This window comes from Cupressus sempervirens, chromosome 9, assembly GCF_028749045.1.
Source record: "Cupressus sempervirens isolate cs-2001-9-10 chromosome 9, ASM2874904v1, whole genome shotgun sequence".
In the NCBI taxonomy this organism is placed as follows: Eukaryota; Viridiplantae; Streptophyta; class Pinopsida; order Cupressales; family Cupressaceae; genus Cupressus; species Cupressus sempervirens.
The window spans coordinates 39,286,663-39,312,919 of NC_143126.1; the positions used below are offsets into that span (position 1 = coordinate 39,286,663).

The window sequence follows — 26,257 nt, forward strand, 5'->3', positions numbered from 1 at the left end:
TGATACCATTCTAATTCTTTCTTCACAGTTGCAAAGGCGACAGGATTGGGGCAACTATCATTGCCAATTTCGAACAAGAAGGTAATCCCTGTCTCACTCTTAAGTTTCATTATTCTGTCATAATGCTCAAGTTGCCTAGCCAATTCTATCAAAACTACCTTGTCGGATGGGTACCTTGGAAGCCTCTTGGGACAAACTATGCTTCCTGCTACTCTAATGTATGTGAATTGCGGAAGCTGGATGAACCAACTCCCATATTTCTTAATCTTTGCTTCTGCTTTCGATGAGAGCCTCTTAGTAGGTGTCCCTTGTAATACCCTTATTGCCTTCATGGCAAAGGCGTCACAAATTATTTTATAGTCTTTGTTGTTGTGCAAATGAAGCTGTGGATAGCATTCATGCACCAAACATTGCCCTGACCCATTACCAATCACTCCTAAGGCCTTAAGTCTCAGATTTTCATACAATCTAGCAATCAGATAGAATAGATAAGACCCCATATAGAATTGCTTTTGATTTTGCACGGTCCTAAGTTGCAATTCTAGATTCTCACTTATGATCCTAGCCCAATCAAATCTTCTTTTTCCTTTTTTAATTTTATCAATAAAGAAGTACATCTAGTTTTCAAATTGCATACCTTGAGCTAGGCCCATGATCCAGCTGAGAAGCACAATGAGATCACCACACTCTGATTTGAAGTCTGACACGGTGAGCCTTGATGATTTGGTAATTCCTTTCTTGCCTTCGTGTAACCAATCCTGCTTTAGATGAATGAAATAAGCCTCCTGGTTGTCATGGAATAACTTAACCGCCTAGTCCATCATTACCACTGTCATGCTTTTGTACTAGGGGATGTTAAATGCTTCTTCGATCACTTGTCCGCCGATGTTGGCCAACACTCTCTTTCCTTCATCAAAGATGATGGACTTACTAACCAAATCAAACCGGGATGCACATTCTATTACCAATTCTGGACAAGGCAAGGTAGGAGGGAAAGCCGCCATGTGTACAATTCCACTTTCGTAAATCTTCTTTGCCACGGGGGATTGTCTTTCCTTTAGTCTGTCCTTTAACTATATCAAGTTTACTGTGCTGATATTGGTATCACTTATTCGCCTCACTTTCGAGAAGAAGGTGGTCTTAGGCATCATGTCTTCCTTGTCTTTTTTGGTATTCGTTCCCTTTGGGTTCTTGTTTGCACTAACATCTACCATCCTAAACACTTATTTCTGCCCCTTCATTTTAAGTGATATGGACTACCCTTATCGATCTCCAACCTTCTTTCTATTGATGTATTCGAACTTATTTTTGTCTCGCCAATTCCTATCACTACACTTATCAATCTCCAATCTTCAACCTAGGGGTGGGGATGGACTACACTTATATCTTCCAACTTCATTCTTAGGGTGGTCTAGCTTATTTCTGCCTCGCCAAGTGTCCTATCATGGAATCTACACTTATCACTCCAATCTTCAACTTATAGATGGGATGATGAAGTGGTGGATGATGAATGCAAGAAGAACATAAGAGAAACAAAACCGAGCAAGAACATGGAGTGGAATCCACCTTTAAACCAACTTTCAGCTCTAGAATGAATTGAATTTTACCTTTACCAATAGCCAGGTTTCCTTTGAAATTCGGATCAGACCTAGGAAAATTCAAATCTCCTTGCAAAATCAAAATTTTAATCTCTTTGAAACTGCCCACACTTTGCCAAGAATCAGATCTTCAATAATGCATCCTCTACCAAATAAAAAGTTGCCCAGATCTGGTGTAAAAATCGCAGCACCTTAGCAAAAATCAGAACTTTAAAAAATCGCCAAGGCAAGAGGAAAGAATTCGGATCTGCCCTAACAAAATCGCCAAGCAAGCAAAATGCCTTCTTTAGAAAAAAATTGCCAAACAGTTCGAAGCTGCTCCTTAGAAAAATTGTTAAACACTTGAGAACACTGCTCCCAAAAATCGCCAAGCAACAAATCTGCTCCAAGCTAGGAAAATCGCCAAGCATGAAGGCTGCTCCAAGGGAAAAAATCACCAAAGAGAAGAAGGCTGTGATGGGATGGAGAAATGGGAGAGGGAGGAGCCCTCTTATACCACATTCCATTCACTCCTCCAAGTTGGTCAACTAGCACCTATAGGAGAAAAAGATTAAATTAGCATTTCATTAATGGTCCCAAATTAAATGCAAGCCAAAATTAATTTTGCCTATAGTGAAATTTGCACATTTAATTGCTGGTTAGGACCAAAATTGCAAAATAAAATTAAGAAAGCCTTGGAGATGTTAAATTTTTTTTCATTTAATGACATTTTGGTAATTAAAATATCTTTTTTTGTATTTTTTGGGTAGATTGTGTGACAATTATTTTGCATCAATGTTTCCGATCACACTCTGTATGACTTTTCTCCTTTAGCTCTCTCATTCTGATTGATGATGGATCACAGAGTGTGATCCGAAACGTTGATGCAAAAAAATTGTCACACAATCTACCCAGAAAATACAACAAAGAATACAAATGGATTGTGGAAAACTAATATCTACAATTAAAATATCATTACAATCGGATTAAAATTGATTTTCAAATTTAATTTTCCAATCCTTTTTAATATTTTAAAAATCTTCAAGGCAAATTTGACCAATTTAATGCAAAATTTTGCAATTTAATCCATTTTCGATTTTGCGATGCAAATTTATTTATTTATTTTTATTTTTAAAAATAAACCATTTTTCTAGTATTTAAAATCGATTTTTCAAATTTAATTTCACTATCACAAAATTTCCTTTTTGATCAAAAAATTCAAGATTTTCCAAAACAATTAAATCTAAAAAAAATTCTTTTTGAAAATGCTCAAAATTATATAATTACATCCAATTTTCAAAATAAAACCGTTTAAGTCCAAAATTAAAATTGTGAATTTTATCCCGCCAAGTATGGTTCTAACCATTGAAAAAAATATCGTCTTTTAAATTTGTTTCGCCTAAGGATAAAATTACAAGATCCAAAAAATCGAGTTAAGACAGGGTAACAAAAAACAAATCTAACCACATCTCTCTTGGCCCAAAGGCGTCCAAGGCGTAAGATTTTCTAAATCTAAATTTTTTTGGACAACTTCAAAAAAATTTGCCAAGGCTATCAAGAAAAAGGGGTTCCCCAAAATTTTGGGGCGATGGTGTGAGAACCTCACAACATATGGTTAGGGTTAGGAATAGGGATACGTGTAGACTTAGGTTTAGTGATAGCGCTAGGGTTAGGATTCAGGTTACATTGAGGCATATAGTAAGGTAGTTGTTATGATGATAATCAGATTTATATTTTGGATTAGGGTTAAAAGTAGGGTTATAGTTAGACTTAGCATCAGGAATATGGTTAGGATTATTGTTAGACTTAGGTTTAGCGATAGGGCTAGGGTTAGGATTAGGGTTAGAGTGAGGCTTACGATAAGGTAATTGTTATGTTGATATTGATTATGGAGGGTTGTGACTTTTCAGAAGGACATATATGGCAAATGAAATAAGGTTTATAAATTACCATTGAATAAGGAAAAAAGAAGAATTGTATCAAAAGGAGAAAATAGAAAAAGGTAACAAAAGGGATATAATCACATACCTCTTGGCAGATATTTAGTGTGAGAAGCACGGAAGATCTAAAAGGTGGTAAAAACATCATAAAGGTATGTATATAAGGTATGTTATACATTCAAAGTTTTCTTTATGCATATATTTTGATAGGTAATGGACCGAATTGTTGATTATTTATTATTATTTGTTGAAATTAATTATTATTATGGGTTAAGCTTGAGTAAACTCGAACTCAAGACCTGTTAGATAAGAGGCTCAATATATATATGTTAATCCTTAGATGATACATTTAGAAGATGTTATATTTATAAAAACATGTATGATATTTTGTGAAAGAGTAATAATGGCTCTTATGGTGGAAATAGATTGATCTCAAACTTGTTGTATTAGTATGAAAGATGGGTGAAATTTCCATTTGGCTGACACGATAGGAATGGAAATTCGCATTTGGCTAACACGATGGAGGTGGAATACAAACTCTTAGTGTTAGTCTCAGAGATTGGTGTAATTACCCATTTGGTTGACACCACAAAGATGGATGTTTAGTGCCAGTATCAGAGATGTGCGTAATTCCCTTTTGGTTAACACCATTTAAATGTATATAATCTCTATAATGTTGGTATGTGAGATTGATATAATCTCCATCTAACTGACATGCTAGAGATCGATAGAATGATGAGAATATTCTAATGATGTCAACATATGCATATGTGTTAAGGTCGCTGGATAGAAGTTAACTTTACTAGGAAGATCCTTAGAGGAAGCACTCTAGAGATAATGGAGAAGTAACCGAGGCTGGTACTACAATCAATGATATATTGTTTAGGACTTGGAGATCCTCAAGAGGCTTAGTAATCCCAATGTGGAGGCATCTTTAAGGTTTGAGGTTATCATAATAGAGGGCAGAATAGTATATTTAGACTTGTTATTGTTTAATTCTGACATTTATTTTGTAGGTAATGCTTATCCCAAGCTAACCCCTAATAGGGGGAACATTACATTCAATGTGTTACACATCATTGTAAGTGGTCTCAAGGCTACTACTATACAATGAAAAATAAAAGTGAAAATTGCACAAAGTCTACTACTTTTTGAAATAATACATTGTGGTAATGTTTAGGTTTCAAATATGGTATTTTATGTTAACCTTGGTATGTTCTAAAGTTTATATGAGAAACATTAGATTTGTTCTTGTTAGAAATTATGAATGAAGCCATTAGTTTGTCCAATGTAAGAGACGTAGAATGAATATGGAAGCTGGCACATGCCCAGTTGTTGAAAGGTTAAAATTATTAAGTCTTTGCTAGGGGAAAAAACACTATTTATGTCATTCTACTGGCCCTTTTTGCTTATTACTATATTTTAATAAGTATAAATAATTTTAATGCATTTTTCATCATTACTGTATTAATATACCATTACTATAGTGAATAATAATAATCTATTATCCTTATTACTGTTATTGTAATGTCTAGAGGTATCTGATTTTCTTTTTTAAGCATTCGATTTAGTATTCTTTTGGTATTTTGATTTTATTACTTAATAATTTGGTTATTTCCCTTTGGCAGTATTGATTCAAATGTGTCCTCTTCCCTATCCTCTCTCTGCTCTTCTTTGTACACTAACTTAAACCCCTCCTTTTTTATCTTGCTTGGTGTGCTAGCAATCATTCATTTCTCTTCTTTTTTGCTCTCTTCTTGATAATGGATCATGGAGTTTGATCTGAAATGTCAATGAAATATATTTACATAGTCAAAACCATAAGGTATAAGCAATGCCATTTGTGTTTTTATCAAGATATTTCATTGTGAAAATTTCCATGCTTAGACAGATGTATATTGTAATTGTATCTATATTGAATATGGCATACATCACTAGACAAACTGGTGGTTGGTCCACAACTCATGAATTTTTTTGTTATTGTGTTACAGGTTCTTGTTATGACACCTGATATATTATTACATAATTTGCATCACTGTTTTATGAAGATGGAGTTAATTGAGGTCTTGATATTTGATGAATGCCATCATGCTCAAAAACGACATTCATATGCACAAGTAATGAAGGTATGAGTTTGTGTGGTAAGTATAATTGATGTAGATTAACTATAGGAAAGATCACTATAATTAGTTTTCGAATCACATTAGAATTATACTTCAATTCACTTGAACATCTGTGCAGGAGTTTTTCAAAAAGGATAGTGAAAAGCGTCCAAGAATATTTGGCATGACTGCCTCTCCAATTATGGGGAAAGGTACTATGATGATTTACCCCTTGTTTTTTAAACCCAAATTTCTATGTCCAATAAACCTTTTTTCTTGTATCAGTTGATTTCTTTATTTGTATGGCATTTTGTTTTCATTTTCAGTTTTGTAAAGTTTTAGATAAATTGTATGAAATCTCTACCTAGAAGGTATTGAGAAATGATCCAGTTGCTTGATAGACTATGTTGACTCAAAATGCAATGAACAAATCTCAGCTATACTATTCATAAAGTGTAAACAATAAGTGTACTGTTATGCATTTTAATTATTACACAACTCAAAGTCCAAAGGAATGAGATGCTACCTTACTACTAAGCAAAATGAAAGCAACACAGAAGCGATGTGATATCCCTTATATTTGATTAAAAGATCGTAACATGTAAATAAGAAGACAAGGGACAATAAACATACCTTGTCATGTATATAATCTTCTGCATAGTAGTAGTTTCGTAATTGTACTTGCATTCTTAGAACATCACATGCATATCCATGCACACACATACATACTGATGCAAATACATATGTACATGCTGTTGATGTATAGCATCAGTCAAAGTAATATTCAGCACTTGAATTCATGTTTTACTGGTGTACATATATATATGTATGTATATATGTGTGTGTGTGTGTGTGTGTGTGTGTGTGTGTGTGTGTGTGTGTCTATATATATATATATATATACACACACACACACATTTGTATTGTTATAAAATGAATTCTTGATTATCAAACTCAAGTCTTGAAGAGACTGTTGTATTGGGGCTTTATATTCTTTTGTTCTGCCGCCGATGAAACAAGTTACTAATGATTACATTTGTTAACATCAACAGTTGCATTTGATAAATGATGACTAACCGTTGTATTTGTTAGTATTGGAAAATGATGACTAGTCATGCCTACGCAGAGGCATGACCCTACGTGGCCTTTGGCCATGTAGAGCCATGTCTCTATGGAGACATGACTCTTCATCTTTATATATATATATACATGCCGGGTGATCGTTGGGAACATATCTATATACGGCATACAAGTCCCAGCGATCTGCTCTCTTGCTTTGCAGATTAATACAATCTATCTCATTGATACTACATTGGTGCACAAGTCTGAAGATTATAATACACTGACTTCTATTCAAAGAAGAAGATCTGCATCATCATTCGTTCTACAGTCTGAGATAACAAGTAAGGATAATTGTATTTATTCATCTCTGATATAATAGTTTTCTCTCTATCAGAGATCCTTAAAATTAACATGGTATCAGAGCCATTCTGATAAGAAACTCTGTTATTCAGAATTAAATCTAAAATCTCAGATTTATAAAACTAAATTTTATCCTCAAAATCAATATGGTTAATCACGTAAGATTAGAAGATAGACTTGAGGGGGCATCAAACTTTTCATCATGGAAAATTCGAGTCATGATAATATTAAGAGAAATGGAATTAGAAGAATACATTGAATCAAACAAATCCATTCCTGAAAATGATCCAGATAAAACTATTTGGAAAAGACAAAACAACAAGGCTATGAAAATTATTATAGACTCCGTAAAGGATCATATTCTCCCTTCTATATCCAGTCTTAAAACTGCATTTGAGATGCTCTCCACTATTAAGGACACTTTTGAAATCAATAATACTAGTAGACTGCAAACTTTAAAGCAAGATCTTCTATACATAAAGATGAATAATGGGGAGTCAATCACGTCCTACTTTCTAAGAATTTCTGAATTTGAAGATCAACTTGCAGTAATTGAAAATCAAATTGATGACAAAGAACTTAGCATGATTTCTTTAAGAGGACTTCGTCTGTCTTGAGAAACCTTTATTCGAGGTCTAAGCTCCCGACTTGAGCTTCCTAAATTTGGATTACTCAAAAATGAGTGCACACAAGAAGAATCAAGATCAGTGTCAAGAGTATTAAGCATAAATCAAGAGGGAGACATTCAAGCTCTTTATGCAAATTCAAACAAGAAAAGAAAATTCAAACGTAATAAGAAGGAATTTGACAAACCATATAAGAAACGAGATTGGTCTAAAGTAAAATGCTTCAAATGTGACAAAATTGGCCACTCACACAACTTTTGCCCTGAACGGAAAGGAATTCAAGCAGCCCTAGTAGAAGTGAAAGAAGAGATAGAAGAAAAAAAAAAACTATGTATTTTATCTAGCTCTTTCAAGTGAATTAAACTCAAACAAAAACACTTGGATTATAGATAGTGGAGCATCTCGACATATAACAGGTTTTAGAGACAAATTTGAAAGCTTCTCAGAATACTCCTCAGAAGAAGTAACCATTGGAGATAATTCTATTCATCCGATCAAAGTTATTGGGTCCTGCTCAATTCACCTAAATTCAGGTATTACTCTCCAACTTAAAAATCATTTATACGTACCTAGCATAAAAAGGAATTTGGTCTCTATCTCTGGTCTTGCTGATCAAAGATTCAGAGTCACCTTTCAAGAGGACAAAGTTCTATCCTGGCCAAAGAACTCTAATATCAAGAAAGCTATATCTATTGGACTTAGAGACAAAAATCTATATAAACTTTGTAATCAACAAAATTTAGTCCCAAGTCATGAAACTTGAAATTCTACTGAAATTTGACATAGGAGACTAGGCCACCTTCATTTTCATGTATTGTCATCAATAGGGAAAATTGTAAAAGGATTACCTACTCTGAAAACTGATCACTTTGGCATTTGCAAAGGATGTGCCCTAGGTAAAAACACTAAGCAGTCCTTTCCTAAAATTATTCACAAATCAAAATCTGTACTTGAACTTATTCACACTCACCTATGTGGTCCCATGTCTGTACCTTCCTAAATGGGTGCCTCTATTATGTAATTTTTATTGATGACTATTCTAGAAGAACTTGGATTGACTTCCTAAAACAAAAGGAATCTATTGAAATATTGTCAAAATTTAAGGAATTCAAAGCTCTAGTTGAAAACCAGTCAGGATAGAAAATAAAAATACTGAGATCAGACAATGGAGGTGAATACATCTCTGAAATTTTCAAAAATTTTTGCATTACTTTTGGGATTAAGAGGAAGTTTTCTGTATTATATAATCCTCAACAGAATGGAGTTGCAGAACGTAAAAATAGAGCAATTGTTGAATCAGCTAGAGCAATGGTACATGACCAAAATCTTCATACTTCTTTCCGGGCCAAAGCATCTAACACTGCAGTTTACATTCAAAACAGATGTCCATACTTAGTATTAGAAAACACCACTCTTGAAGAAGTATTTATGGGTATCAAATCAGATCTAAGTCACCTAAGAATTTTTGGGTGTCCTGTTTATATTCACATCCATAAAGAAAAAAAACAAAACTAGAACCATCTGGAAAGAAGGGAATATTCATTGGATATAGTGAAACAACAAAAGGCTACAAAATCTATGTTTAGGGTCAAAGAATAATTGAGGTTAGTAGAGATGTTAAATTTGACGAAGATATTGCCTTTAATCTTTCTAAGAACAATGATGAATCATATATAGAACCTGTCACTGAAATAGATGAAGATCACCCAGCAGAAAATGAGAGGGAGAATGATACTGAACCTCCTTCACCTACTATTTCAAATCTTGAGGATATTGAAAATATTAACAATAAAAAGAGGCCACTTTGGGCTAGGAAAATGATAGAGGAGAATCATGTTGAACCTGATGAAGTAATCAGGAAAGTAAAAGAACAAGAAATCAGTCATGTTATGTGGCATTATTAACTTATCAAAACAAAACCTTCAAATGTTGAAGAAGACTTATTAAACAAACTTTTGAAAGAAGTAATGATTGAAGAATATAATTCTATACTAAAGAATGATGTATGAGATGTTATACCCAGACCTAAAAACAAATCAATTGTTTGTTCTAAGTGGCTTTTCAAAATCAAGCATGCACCTGACGACAAAATTGAAAAATACAAAGCTAGATTTTTAGCACACGGTTTCTCACAGAAAGAAGGTATCGATTATGAAGAAACATTTGCTCAGTCGCTAGATACACATCTGTTAGGACTATCTTGGCAATCGCAACATCCAAAGGATGAAAAGTTCATCAAATGGATGTTAAAACAACATTCTTAAACGGTGAAATTGAAGAAGTTTATATTGAGCAACTAGAAGGGTTCTTCACTCATGATAGAAAATCCCATGTGTGTAAGTTAAAGAAAGCACTATATGGTCTTAAACAAGCTCCCAGAGCATGGTGTGAAAGAATAGACAACTATCTAACAAAGTCAGGGTATTCAAAAAATGAAGCTGATCCTAACTTCAAGATAGATGGTGATGACATGATTATTCTTGTATTATATGTTGATGATTTGTTGATAACAGGTGAAGAACATCTTATAAAGAAGTGCAAATAAGCATTAACAGTAGAATTTGATATGAAAGATCTGGGTCTTCTCCACTACTTCCTAGGACTGGAAGTTTGGCAAAAGGGGAACTACATTTTTCTAAATTAGGGAAAATATACTATTGATATTTTGACAAAATTTGGAATGATAGATTGTAAACCAGTTACTACTCCTATGGAAGTCAACCTACACAAGCTAAAGGATGATATGGTCAAATCTGAATCTACGGATCCTACTCACTATAGGCAGATTATTGGATCCTTAATGTATTTGGTGAATACTCGTTTTGATATATGTTATGCTACTAACACTTTAAGCTAGTTTATGTGTGCACCAAAGAAGATACATCTAATGGCAGCTAAATATATCTTAAGATATCTAAAAGGCAGTATTGGCATGGGAATTAGATATGATCAAGTAGAAATCAATCTTCATGGATATTCAGATTCTGATTGGGTAGGCAACACTACTGAATGTAAAAGTACTTTTCGATGTTGTTTCAGTGTTGGATTTGGGATGGTTTCTTGGTTCAGTAGAAAACAATCTTCGGTTGCATTGAGCTCTACTGAAGCAGAATATATTGCCTCTTCCTTGGGAGCCAGAGAAGCTGTATGGTTACGAAAGTTACTAGTTGATTTGTTTAAAAGGCTTCTGAAGTCCATTGTGATTCATTGCGACAATCAAAGTTGTATCAAGCTTTCAACTAATCCAGTTTTCCACAATCGGGCTAAGCATATTGAAATTCCTTATCATTACATTAGAGATATGGTGGATCATGGTGTCATCAAACTGGAGTACATCAGTACTAATGAACAAACAACAATTGTTTTTACCAAGCCTCTTGCTAAAGTGAAGTTGGAATACTTAAGAGGAAAACTTGGTATGATTAAATTGTAATGTTGAAACTTGAATTTAAATTTAAATTTATGTGTTTATGCTTCTATGGTTGTTTAGTTGCATCAGATATGTAATAAAAGGTGATGATCTTTCATGGACATATATATTCAAAAGGTAATCTTTTGTAAGGTGACGATCTTGCAAATGATAGGCCTGTTATCATGATAGTTTTGTTTTGGATATGCCGGAAGTCATTGATAACGAATGCATGATGATTACTTTAGATATTGTTTCGGACAATTAGAGATCATAATATATGTGATGATAGTGTTCATAGCATGGTGATTTAAATTATTTGACAAGCCACTATTTCAGAGTGTTAAAGTCAAATAATGTGTTATCTACAGATATTCTGTAATCTGATATGTATTAAGGAGTCTATTACTTCTCCCTTGCTAAGAGGGAGTGTTGATGTTATTAAGCTAATATCTTATACTTTCTATAATGGTCAACCACTTGTCTATAGTCTGTCTTTTAGTCTAGATAGGAATGTTTCCTATCCTGTCTTCAGTTTTGTTTCTAATTCCATCTTCAGTCTACGTTGCTTCTTTTAGAAATAACGTCCTTGTAATTCTTTATAAGGAACACATTTGTTCCTCTGTTAATCAATCAATCATCCGGAAATCTGTTAATCTGCCAATTCTTGAATCTTGTAACATGGTATCAGAGCTAATTCTTCAAATTTTTTCGAAAAAATTATAATTTCTATTGAATTATTTGTTACGATTTCTTGAAATTATTTCTGAGCTTTCACCAAGAACCCGGCTAGGGTTTTTGCAAATCGTGGTCCAATTTCCACAAATCGTGGTCGAATCTAAAAATCGCTTTTTTTTTTTGGCATCCGACTTTGGAAAAACATGAGTTTTGTTTGAAAAATCGCAGCCATAAATCTAGCCCAGTCCACGCAATCTGAGGTTCTGCTGGTATCTGATTACATCCACGTCCATTTTCGCGGAGATCTTCATGCCCAGATTGTAGAAATCATGATTTCTTGGTGACGTTTTTTTAAAAAATTGTTTGTTTTTTTCTTGCTCTGAGCCTACGTAATCAGCTAATCCACATTCTTCTTCCTCCGTATTGGCGTTAAATCCTTCAAGCATTGGTCATTTGTTCATGCTGCATTTTTTTGACGTGTTTTCAGCATCAGTTTTGCTCAAAGCCGCCACTACTTGGAGTTTTTGCAGCCGGCTAGGGTTTTGCTTGAAACCCTAGTTTTTGACCTTGGAATTTTTTTTGTATTCAGATTCTTTGTGGGTTTTTCAAGACCTCATTTGTGTCTTCCTCAAATTTTTTTGGGTACCTCGTTTTCCGTGCTTCAATTTTCGGGTTGGCGGATTTACATTGTGATTGCAGATTCCTTTTGGGTTTTCTGTCTACTCTTCTGGGTACTTGTTATTTTTTCCTAGGTCAGCCTCAACATTGCCTCAAACTTCGTGCAAATGGCATCTTTGACTAATATGATGTTGGAGGGCAGTCTATGATTCAATGGCCACAATTATAACCACTAGAAGTAGTGCATGTTAAGCATCTTCGAGTATCGTCGTTTGGATGAGCTTGTTCTAGGCACAAAGGCTTGTCTAACCTCTGACCAAGCAGAACAGGACAAGTTTGATGATCGCAATCGAGAGGCTATTATGCTTCTTAAGCTCTTTGTTATTGATGATTAGCTATCATAGATTCCTTCCAGCAAGTCAGCTGCAGAAATTTGGAAATATCTGAAGGAGCTGCATGAAACATCTAACAAGAGTCGGGCATTCTTTTTGAATAATCAGCTGTTCTCCATTATGATGGATGAACGTATGTCCTTGCAAGAGCATCTGACAAAGATTAAGGATATTCGTGATCAACTCGAAGCAATTGGTTGGAAAATGGAGGAAGAGGATATGGTAGTCTACCATCGTCCTATGAGCACTTCATAGAAACACTCAACATTATGTCAACTAATGTTGATCTAAAGTTTCCAAAATTATGCACCAAACTTCTGTAGTAGGATCGTTGGAAACAACAATTTGGCAGCAGTGCTTCTATAGCCTCCTCAGAGCAGGCATTTGGTACAAAATCCTTTCAACAGAACATCGACAACCATCAGTGTTCTTAGCCTTTCCAACATCAACCTTTTGCTCAATCCCTGGATGGCTCTACGAAGCAAAATGTACAGTGTAATTACTGTCACAAGTTTGGCCATATGAAGTGTGAGTGCCGGAAACGTTTGGCTGCCCAAGCAAGGCAAAATGCTTCCTAGCCAACAACACAAGTTGTTGAGCTTCTTGATCAAGGCGAAGCTGCATTTTTCGCCTTCTGAATTTGTTTCTGTATCATTTCATGTTCTCTGTAATACGCAAGGTTGCGTGAGATTCTGGGTTTTACCTTTTTTCCACAAAAATAAAGTTTTGTAATTGCAACCTATTTTGAGTCATAGCACTCTTCTAGCAAAGCTTCTTGGTTTCAACATTCTGTAGATCCAGGGAGGGTCTTAGTTATCCCAGAATGTTCCGACATCCGTACGTTGACCATTAAGGGAGGGTATTAAGATAATATCTTATACTTTCTATAATGGTCAACTACTTGTTTGTAGTCCGTCTTTTAGTCTAGATAGGAATGTTTCCTATCCTGTCTTCAGTTTTGTTTCTAATTCTGTCTTCAGTCTACGTTGTTTCTTTTAGAAACAACGTCCTTGTAATTCTTTACAAGTAACACATTTGTTTCTCTGTTAATCAATCAATCATCCGAAAATTCGTTAATCTGACAATTCTTGAATCTTGTAACAGATGTATGGCATCGATTGAAGTAATATTCAGCACTTGAATTCATGTTTTACTAGTGTACATACACACGCACATTTGTATTGTTATAAAATGAATTCTTGATTATCGAACTTAAGTCTTGAAGAGACTATTGCATCGGGGCTTTATATTCTTCTGTTTTGCTGCTGATGAAACAAGTTGCTAATGATTACATTTGTTAACATCAATAGTTGCATTTGATAAATGATGACTAACCGTTGTATTTGTTAGTATTGGAAAATGTTGATTAGTCATGCCTACATAGAGGCATGACCCTACGTGGCGTTTGGCCACGTAGAGTCATGTCTCTACGGAGACATGACCCTTCATCTTTCTATATATACATGTCGAGCGATCGTTGGGAACATATCTATATACGGCATACAAGTCCCAGCGATTTGCTCCCTTTCTCTACAGATTAATACAGTCTATCTCATCGATACTACATTGGTGCACAAGTCTGAAGATTACAATACACCGACTGCTATTCAAAGAAGAAGATTTGTATCATCATTCATTCTATAGTCTGAGATAACAAGTAAGGATAATTGTATTTATTCATTTATGATATAATAGTTTTCTCTCAATCAGAGATCCTTAAAATTAACACATGCATGCATACCTGTACACATACACATCCACATATATGCACATGCAACATAGATACATGCCTGCAAACTCACTTATACTAAGGTACACATGCACACACACAGTCATGGGCATATACATACATGCACACATGCTCACATATGTGGCTACATCATACATCAGCACACCATGTTGAGATTATTCAGACATCTTGAGATCATTGATACGTCTATGATGACATTCATTTTGGCATCATTGGTATATGTATATATACTTACATGCTACAATGATGTATCACTTGATCATTCTAACATGTATGGATGTATCCATACAGCAACATTCTTCAGTAACATATTCAGAGATGGCATCATTAATCTATGATTGGGTGTCACTGCCGTGCTGTGGATAAATAAGTAATTCATGATTGTAACGATTACTTATGTTAATCAATATGATTATTATAAGTAATTAAAATGCCTCAAGCTTTGAATACTTATCAACACTTGATAATTTTATAATTCAATGAGATTACTTTAATCGTATTACTTTATCGGCTTACAATAACTGATCCACTTATTTTATTGTTAATTAATCAAGGCAGCAAGCATAACAAGTAAAGGCAATGGTTCACTATGCCTATTCGAATATTATATATGAAGAATGTCAATTGGCTATGGAGGATGCCAATTAGAGAATAAATACTGTATTTGTTACCTTGTGGATTTTTTGCTCTCATCGAATATTATTGGTTTCTGACACAACCTTTTCATATCCAAGTGAAAGCATCATAACAGTAATATCAAAGACAACACAAAACATAGCACATTTATATCTCCATATCAGAAATAGCTCCAAATAACAGACTGCTTATTCACTTAAGAGAATATCAGAGACGACATACTTCCTGTGATCATCCCTATAACAACAGCATATAGGAAACTTTGTAGTTAAGCGCGCTCAGGCTGGAGTAGCACTGGGATGGGTGACCTCTCGGGAAGTCTCGATGCTTCACCCCTGTGAGCATCACCTAGATCCAATGAGTGCTAAGTGTTCCATTTATTCTCATGAGAGATGGATTCATGTTGAATCACTACTCATGAAACATGGGTCAATGAGTTTGACTCAAAAAATCACACAGTTAAATCCTGATAGCAATATCACAATTTGACTTGCTGTGGAAATTATCTCCTACTTATCAACAACATATAATTCATTGTTCGTCAGAGATGGCTAGCAGGGAATGCACGCAAGCTATATTTTCATATCAGAGATATCCATAGAATCAAATTGACATTTGAACAGTTATTGTAGACATAACCTTGTAGGCTTTGTATTCCATTGTGGTATTGGAATTACAATTGTAAATATATAGATATTGTCCATCTACATTTAAAGGCGCTATATTACCCATTTATTGCATCATAATACATTGCATTTCTTATATACATTAATACATTGTCATTACATTATATATTACATATTGCTACATGCTGTATTGCAAATTGCAATTCATTAGTTCCTTTAATTCATTTTAACATTTGGAATTACCAGTCATATAAAATTGTATTCGTAGAGCATTGGGAACTATCATTCAAGTATCGTTTCATATTGCATTTGTACGCATATCAAGTAATTTTCATACTATCCTAATTATTATAAGAAGGGGACATCACAATTGGTATTAGAGCCACGATTCTTGCCTATAACGAATGAGAAAATCCCTTTTAACATATAGTAGAGGGAAGAAAGGACAAAAAAAAATAGAAACAAGTGATGAAATCAAGGTAGACCTAGAAACTTGTGAACAAAGGGAGTTGCAAAGTAAGTTTACAAAATTAATGGATATTCTCAAATAAGTCTCCTTGACTCAAGGGCATGAGAATCAACAGAAATATTATTGCATATGAATCTTCAGCAGTATGGTAATAAGATCCAATTGTAAACACAAAAAACTACAGTCAGATTGGAAAATCTGAAACAAAGATTTAAGCACAAGTGAGATACTTGCGTGATATCTCCAATAGATAATGGGCTTCTGTCCACTGCCTTAAAGCTCAAGGGTTTCCATCCTCATACAAGCTGAAAGATGACCTTCCAAATTCTCCAAGAGAAGATATCAAAACATAATCCAAGCATGCTACAGTAATATCCCTTTCTATAAAAAGAATATAATAATGACAATATAATGTATACATTGGTTGATGTAATTATTAAAAATAATTAATTAATTAAAGGACCATATTAACTATTAATCATTAAATAAATACTTATTAAAATATATTTATTAAATAATAAACAAACAAGTTAATGAATGAAAAAAATAAATATATATCTATGTTAAAATAAATTAGTAAATATTACATCTTGTATTAGACTATTGAATATGTATAGTTTATTAACTATAAAATAATAAATAAATTAACATAATAATATTATTTAATAAGGAGTAAATATAATAACTGTACAATGGTGGTTATATGGTTAATATGAAAGTAATATCATGAAAACTGTGTAACCAATAGTACTAATAATATCGATATCACTCTATGTTGAAATAACTTAGATCGTTTCTGCAAATGTACTTTTATTGCCATTGTAATTGATGATTTCCAAATGTAGATTTGGATCTCATATATGTATAATATGAGAGGAGGAGATATGTCTCTTCTAGGGACATGAAGAGACATGTCTCTATGGTTAATCACCATTTAGTTTATAAATAACCATATGTATAACTCATCTTATATATATAATATTAATATATTAACCATATATATAATATAATATAATATTATTATATTATTATATAATAATATATAATGCATAATATATATAATACATATTATATTACATATATCATATATATATTATATATATAAGATATATAATGCATAATATATAATATATATTATATATAAGAATGACCAATAACAATTTATCTGAAAAACATAAACACAAATTAGTATATCAAATAATCAATGTTTTACTTCTACTGACACTAAAACATTAACACTCCCTCTTTAGCAAGGGAGAAGTAAAACATCATTAGATTAGAATCAGAATCATTATGTAATCAACACAATGTATATTAAAATCTCTTAGCAACATAAAGTATTTCCTATGATCTCTACTTGCACTTAAGCAATGTCTAGAGATGTCCATAGTGATTAAAATTTTCATGATCTCTACTTGCACTTAAGCAATGTCTAGAGATGTTAATGACACACTCATGATCTCTACTTGCACTTAAGCAATGTCTAGAGATGTTCATGATGCACATATGATCTCTACTTACACTTAACCAATGTCTAGAGATGTCCATGATAACAGGCCTATCATTTGTAAGATCGTCACCTTTACAAAGATTACCTTTTGTTTGTTTGTTATCATGGTGTCAGGTAGATTCCGGCTCAAAGAACCATGATAACAGGCCTATCATATGTAAGATCGTCACCTTAGAATGATTACCTTCTATTTATATATGCCAATGAAAGATCGTCACCTTTTATTACATATCTGAAACAACAATTATATAACCAGATATAGATTGAAATCAATATATCAAGTTTTACCTTTGAACTATTTTGATTTAACATTTGCCTTTAGAACTTCTCCTCATAGAGATGATATCATCCATAAGGGATTGCACCTCAAAATTTCTCCCTCTAAATATTGATCCTGGGATGTCAGGTCCTCTTGTTACTTCCTCAGAAACTCTCTTTTCCCAAGGATGCTTGACAAACTCATCATTCCCTCATGATATACGTGAGAGTAGGCCCATCAACATCATGCAGTCACCCACATGGATTTCTAGACTCCCTCTGAGTATCAATCTTCTAAGCCCTAGCATTGCCTTCGGAGAAGTGTCATACTCCCTCTTAATGTAGAAGGATCTCATAATCTCAATTATCAAAGATACTTGCATCAAAAGCCACACTTTATCCATCTTGATCATCAGGGTCTTTGGAACTACTATCATTAGATTTAGTCTGTACAATATTTGGTAGCATATTGAAGTATCAACCTTATTTTCTTGTAAGAATATCCTCAAACATAAAGGAAAGGATCAAAGCAAATGACCTTTATAGTATGTATAGAATTACAAATAAATGAATAGATAAATGTAAAAGATATAAGTACTTATCTGCCCATGAGGGTCATGGAATATCTCCTTTTCTAAGGATGGTTCAAGTGGGAATGAAAACATTGTTTATTATTACCCCCCACAATGTAAAGTTACTACTCTTATATTATTGCACACTTTCACATCGCATCAAATTTGACGACTTCTTTCTAAATTCCAACTTGCTCGTTTATTCATTGAAGTTCCAACCATTCATTAAGCTTAATACTAGAAGCTAACATAAGCTCGTCCACAATACACCAATATCTTGATTAAGTATGATTGTGTCACTTGAATGACTCTACAATTCACACATCAAATATCACTTATTATTTATCGTAGATGATTAAGATCACATAGTTGCATGATTTAAAGTCCTCTTGACTGTTACAATAATTAAAGTCCTCTTGAGTCTTGACTATTACAATTTATTGATCATTGAAGATTCTATCACAAGATGGTTTACTCCCTCTGAATCAATATGATCGAGATCACTGAAGATTGATTGAATCACATCCCCTATCTACTCTCTCTCTTTTAAGGTTGTCTCTAATGAAAGACTCCTCCTAAATCTCAATCTCCATCTTACTGTAGTAACAATCTCAAAGGAAAAGATCAAGGCACATAGCTCGTATAGAAATAGGAGATAATACTCAAGGATAATAAATAATTTTGCAAAATTATTATCCCAATATAATATAGATAAATGTGTATACTCTAAACATAAAGTATATCTTCCATTTTCTATATATATATATATATATATATATATATATATATTATGATCTATATTTTAACATATTGAAATACCAAAAAATATTGATTAGGATGTTAGTAAATTTATCTCATATCTATTACTAACAACATAAATTTTTATAACACAACTCTTTATTTTATATTTTCAATAATAGAAATAAGAATACTCAATCTTTACCTTCCGTACTCCCAAGATAAATCTCTTTATAGTAAAAAACGTTATATCAAATTATTAAATATTATTTTGAATGAATGTATATATATATATATATATATATATATATACAGACATATATCTATATATATAACTATTATCTTTCATAATATTCCATACAAAATATATTATATTACTTTGTACATTATATATTATTGAACACATATATTTTCAATTATAACATTTCATATGATATAGAAACTAATATAAAATGCCTAAAACCACACCTTAATGGGTCAATTCGTACCCTTACCTCCTTATAGTGTATTCCCTTCGTTCCACCTTTAATAAGTATGAGTGAGACCCGACGCTTTCTATACCCAATAGAACCCGCTTCCATTTTAACCGGTTTCCTATATTCTGGTCTCATATATCCTCTTCATCCCCAACCACTTTTATATCTATAATTAACCAATTATGCTGCTCCACATTTTATAGGCATTGTGACTTTACACTAAATCTCTATCTTCCCTTTATTGACAGCACTTAAGAGGTACTCGCGTGTCACTCGCCTCTCTTCACTATATGAATTGATTTTCATACACAGTATCGTGTGAGTTGATTGTCCTCTATTTGTAGATTCCATAGACATTAAATCTAACAGATTGAGGAAGTTTGATCAGACTCCAACACCTCATCATCAAACTATAGACAAAAGGTTTTGTATTACTATAGCCGCTTGTAACGGACAAATAATCTCCAACTGCTACAGAATGCTACAGAATGCTACAGAATGTCAGGCCACACCACTATTGCAAAGCCTGCCTTTATTAATTTAGGACACGTTGAGGATGATATTCTTGTTATTTCCTTCCAATTCCATTTTGACCTCTCGTCCTCAGTTAATTCCCACACGATAACATGAGAGTTCATTCCACAACAACCAAGATCAAAGACTCATATGGGACCAACTCCACATTGCATGTGTCTATGTCATCTCCATGAATTGAATAATGTTCATCGATTTGAATTTACATGTTACTCGAGTTTTGGGGAAGGATGTCTGAGATGCAAGGCAGCCAAACTCTAGTGTTTGACTTAGTTTGATTAACATTCCTTGATGAAGCATCTATTCGGTTGCAAGATTCGGTTCTATCATTGGCAAAAGTTTCGATCAAGATTTGGTTTGTAAAGAAGAAAGCAAGATTTCAAAAATCAATGAAGCGTATGTATCCCTGCTGTTTGATTGTTTTACTGCAGCTATCTTCTATTCTCCTAACTGAAGTCCTGATTGAAACTTATTTTTGCTGTGTATTCTTTTGTTCACTGATTGCTATGAGATTGACTCCCCAATCTCCAAATTCTTATGTTTTCTCAGTTTATCTTTTGAATACCCAAATAGAGAAATAATTTCATTCAAATGTTGGCCAATTCTTATCTCTATATTTTCTGAATGCAATGTTAGGTGCGTTTAATTCTGATTCGGTATTTTTTAGAAGTCTCTTTTCATTATTACCGTCTGCATGAAATGTTGTATGTGCAGTAGAAGAAAGTAGGTTCATCTCTAGATGGTCAACAACAAGCAATAGGAACTAGTTTGGTGTACAGTCCAATGCACCAAATAGATCTCATGGTTGCAAGAATTCAAGGAACCTCCTCTCCTTATCCACTTGGATCCCCAGGCACGGGACCTCCGACATTGCAATTTCCATCAAGGAGTACTCACAGGAAATCATGTTTGTTAAATGCCTAGTGAATTGGAATGCCAATTCTATATGGCTTGTAAGATTTTCTGATTTCATTTTTTATTCTGATATGTTTTGTTTTGGCATTTTCTGTTCAAATTTGGGAGTGAGAGACTCATGCATGACTTCCTTAATGTTTGGTGGGATATCTGCCTGTTCGGCTTAACATTAGAGTTTATATCAAACCCAAGAAACATAACACGTGGAGACAACGTATTGAACAACTCTTGGTACTTTCTAGGGCCGACTAAATTTGATATACATAGCATTGATTGCAGGCTGAGGATATTTTTTATATCAACCTCTCTAATCTGAATCATTCAAATACGACTTTTATTGATCCATGTGTTATTCTCTAGCTGTGTCGTCGTTCTGCCTTTTAATTGCTTCTCATGTGTGATATAAAATCCATGCCTTGTTTTTCTCAGATCAATAATCTGGTCTTTTCTGTCCTTTCTTACATTTGCAGTTTTGGCTCTGATACCATGTTGAAATAACTTAGATCGTTTCTGCAAATGTACTTTTATTGCCATTGTAATTGATGATTTCCAAATGCAGATTTGGATCTCATATATGTATAATATGAGAGGAGGAGATATGTCTCTTCAAGAGACATGAAGAGACATGTCTGTATAGTTAATCACCATTTAGTTTATAAATAACCATATGTATAACTCATCTTATATATATAATATTAATATATTAACCATATATATAATATAATATAATATAATTATATTATTATATAATAATATATAATGCATAATATATAATACATATTATATTACATATAACATATATATAAGATATATAATGCATAATATATAATATATATTATATTACATATATAATATATATTATATATAAGAATCACCAATAACAATTTATCTGAAAAACATAAACACAAATTAGTATATCAAATAATCAATGTTTTACTTCTACTGACACTAAAACATTAGCACTCTATAACATGGAATTAATAATAATGATATCATCAATAGTAAAGACCCAGATTATAGGCTTTTGTCAACAACACTAGCAAGCCCAAAATAGGGTGGGGGTAACAGGAGATAAAGAGGGAATCAATATCAAATAAGGATTATAGATTATAATTCTCTCTCTTCCCAAAGAAGAGATTGGGAAGAATTATGGAGTAGAATATATATATATATATGTATACACACACACACAGTAGAGAATACTGTTGCTTGAAACTCAGCAACAGGTTAAACAAAGTGTGCCATCAAAATCTGAAGCGCCTTCAAGTCTGTCTTTGAGTCTCATGCCGTTTACCATCTTGAAAGAGTGTAGTGATTTTCCAACAATAATTATGATAATTTAAAAAAATCTGATCTGATCTTTTCTTCAGACCTGCTCTGGTACCATGACAAAATTGTGCTCATATTTGTATTTAAAATTCAATCTTGTTCACTGAATTATATGATGAATTGATCCAAAGGTTCTATATATATTTATTGCACTTGAAAACAACTTGTCTTTAATATATATTTAATTGTGCCAACGTATCACAGGGAGGCAGTTTATGTTTTGTCACAGAGTGGCAGTTTAAAGTCCACATAGAAGACTGTTCTTATTAATGTATTCGTTGGTATGTTAAACCTGCCGTCTACTCTTTATCAATAGCAGGGGCGTTGAGGAGACATGCCCGTGAATGACGTACCTCCTACGTGGGAGACACGTCCATTCATGGGTGTCTCCCTTAACAAAAAGACAAGCCCAATCATATATTCAGCTATCCTTGTTTAATATAATATTTATAATACGCAGCAGTCGGTGATTATGAATTACTAAGTTGATAGAATTAATAAGTTACAATATGTAATTTCATTTATTGTATATATATATCTAAGACAAAGAATTATTCTTTGTAATGTATCATGCATGTTTATATCTATGTTATATTTATCCGACAGAAGCTACACATCTCTAACAAGGGGTTTCCAAGAATCGTTTTTGCATTTTGGAATTTTGGATCTGCTGTTTATTGTTGAATTTTGTGTTTGGTAAGTGTTTCATAAGTTTGATGCTGCTACTTGTAGTGCTTATCAGCAGTCATTCCATGGGGTTTGGCATCTGGCTTGGTATCTCTTACCATTTCTGCTTGCACTTATTAGGAAAACTATCTATTTCCTATAGTTCAATTGAGGACATTATATAGGAATGACAATTCATACTCAAGGAAAATAGACCCTTTGATTGGTGAGGATCTTTGGGATAAGTTGCATTTGCATGCTAATCTAAGGTCCTAGGTTCAAGTTCTAGCTGGTTTATTCTCTTCAATAGGTTTTTTAGACTCTAGGTATGTAAAAACCCTCAACAGGCTATATCCTTAACAAAGATCAACTTGCTTTTGCTTATCAACAGTTTGATATTTTGTCAAACATTTGGCAGACAAATTATTCTCATTTAATAAATAATGCTTTGGATTCACAGCCAGCTGCTCACAATTTTAATTGATTAATTCTTTATCAATTTGGACAAATGAACACCACTAAACAATTCAGAAGTAATTCTATAATTGATGGCAATGCTACTAATATCCAATTTAAAAATTGACTTCTAGAAATTGATTTCTAACAGATGAAATATGGATTGCAGCTCTCAAGAAATAATCCAATTTACTCGCAGGTTCAGAGATACATGCTCCTTGCTTATAATCGCAGGTGCTCAAAAACTTGATTGCTGCCCTCCAATAACTGATTGCAGCCTTCCACAAAGTTTGAAATCACTACCAAATAGAGGGACACAACCATAGTAGATTACTCTTATTACAGAAGACCACTGTAATAACCCTGATCTGGTTACAACTTAAACTACAATTCTTTAGTTACACATGTTTGACATTTTATCAAACATTTGGCAAACAACCTCTAATATCATTGAGATGATAACTTTCCTTGTATTTTGAGTTTATTTTCTTTTGTTTCCTTTGTGGCTTTCTGAGGTACTGAATTTTGTGCCCTTGCTGAAGTATAAGGGTTTGTGGCTGATTGTGCATTCCATTGTTGAGGTATAGTGGTTTGATTAGAGGGTTTGGATTTAGAGCTTCCTCTTTCTGTAGCAATTGTGGCTAAGGAGCAATTGTCTATTGAAGGGATTCAATGTCTTCTCTTACTGTATCAACTGTGGCTGAGAGGGAAAACCCTTCCTCGAGAGATTTTGATGTTTGAGGAGCTGGAAATTTACTGAGGTCTCAACACCAACTTGGCCTGTTAGTGCGTTGCCTATTTTCTGCCCTTGCAACATTAATTCCTATTGTTAACGTTGTGTGCTTACAGTCTGGAGTGGCATTTGCAGCCTGGTTGACATGGGGAATATTCAGAACTGATGGTGTCTTGTTAACTAGTTTGGCAGATCAGACAGTTAGATTGTATCATGTTTGGGCGTCCAGTCTTGTGGACATGGCTGTTTGGGATTACTTGCTGAAGCACATTTGCTACTATATTTCGAGCATATATAATCAGGGCTGCTGCAACTATGCTATGGGTGATTTATTGTCAGGTTCTTTCTTGTAATTAATTTTGCAGCTTTATTGTAATAAAATAGGAACTTAGTATTATCAATTTGAGAATACTTGCAACTTTGAATTTTAAATGGAAAATACACAAGGCAGAATTTATATGTGTTTGTTATTTATTAAATGCAAATTTCTTGAAGTCTGATTTATTTGACAATTGTGAGTAGTTCACTACACTTCCTAGTATTGCGTTTAGAATTTAAAAACATTGTACATATAATGATATTAGAATGCTTGGCAAGTGTTTGGCGAAATGTCAAACCTTTGATTTGTGAAAGAAATTAATGTTTGATTAAGCTATAGCTTGGAATTGGGTTATTACAGTGGTATCGGAGCAGTTTCCAGCCAGCCTGTAGGAATTGGGCTCAATTATTATTTTGATCAGTGCTTACTTCATAGATTGTTAGATTGATTTTTTGATTTGATTTTCAGTGTTATAAATGGTGATAGGAGTTTTGGTAATTATTATATACGTAGAGGGCGTACTTCTCCGCCTAGGGATGGAAAATCTAAGATACGAGATATTGTGAATCAGTTGGATGTGTTAGTGAATGCGCTGAATCAAAATAACAAATAGATGATTGAACTGATTTCAAATCAGAGAGTTCACTGTATTGCTAGATTGCTTGAGGACAAGCAATCTCGGGGAGGGAGGACTGTAATGTCCCAATTTTGTCGACATTAGAGTTTCAGGGATTAGGCTATTATTGTGATCCTCGTAGGCTAATTAGTGTGGATAGAGGGTCTTTTGTGGTAGTGGCTTGGCTTGGAAGGGTGTTATCTTTTCCACATCTCAGTAAGCTATAGGGTGGTCTTCGTTTGGCTCAGATCGAACTTCGTTTGGGCTTAGTTTTGTGTACTTCCTATTTGTGGTAAGTTGGTGTTGATCGAGATGGACCCTTTCTATTTTTGGAAAGTGCATTTGGTTGCAAGTGCATTTGGTTGCATGGAGAAATAATAGGTATGACTCCTATTTCAGACGACATATTAAAATGATGAGTATTTTGGGAGTTATTATATTTTTAGTGGCCAAATTATTATTAATTATTAAATGGCTTATTATAAATTTATAATTTAAATGGTTTATTATAAAGTTATAATTTTAGTTAAGTTGAGAGTTGAGTTATCATTGGAAAGTGCCATTTATTAATTAATTAAGCCAAGTTAAGTGAGAGAATCTAGTGGAAGCTTCTAATTAATGTTGTGTGGTGAAGCTTCTTGAGTGAAGTTACATTTTGGCACAAAAAGGAATCTGGAGGTTATAAATACAAGCTCATTCATTGGAAAAAGCATGCTTGAATGCTTATTTTCTTTTGTTGCCTTTGTGGCTTTCTGAGGTATTGAATTTTGTGCCCTTTCTGAAGTATAAGGGTTTGTATCTAATTGTGCAATCCACTGCTGAGGTATAGTGGTTTGATCAGAGGGTCTGGATTTAGAGCTTCCTCTTTCTGTAGCAATTGTGGTTGAGGA

At 33.5% G+C, this 26,257-nt stretch overlaps 1 protein-coding gene across 4 annotated transcripts in view; it reads left to right on the forward strand.

The window, feature by feature from the left end:
- DCL4 (dicer-like 4) overlaps positions 1 to 26,257 on the forward strand; it is a 337,223-nt gene that overhangs the window by 23,879 nt on the left and 287,087 nt on the right. For all 4 annotated transcript variants that reach the window (XR_016355843.1, XR_016355845.1, XR_016355844.1 and 1 more), the window contains exons 4-5: positions 5,509 to 5,643; positions 5,759 to 5,831. Coding sequence is in view for 1 of the 4 variants with exons in the window: in XM_089798919.1 (XP_089655045.1) it covers positions 5,509 to 5,643; positions 5,759 to 5,831 (208 nt within the window). In the remaining 3 variants the exon portion in view is untranslated. The remainder of the gene's footprint in view (positions 1 to 5,508; positions 5,644 to 5,758; positions 5,832 to 26,257) is intronic.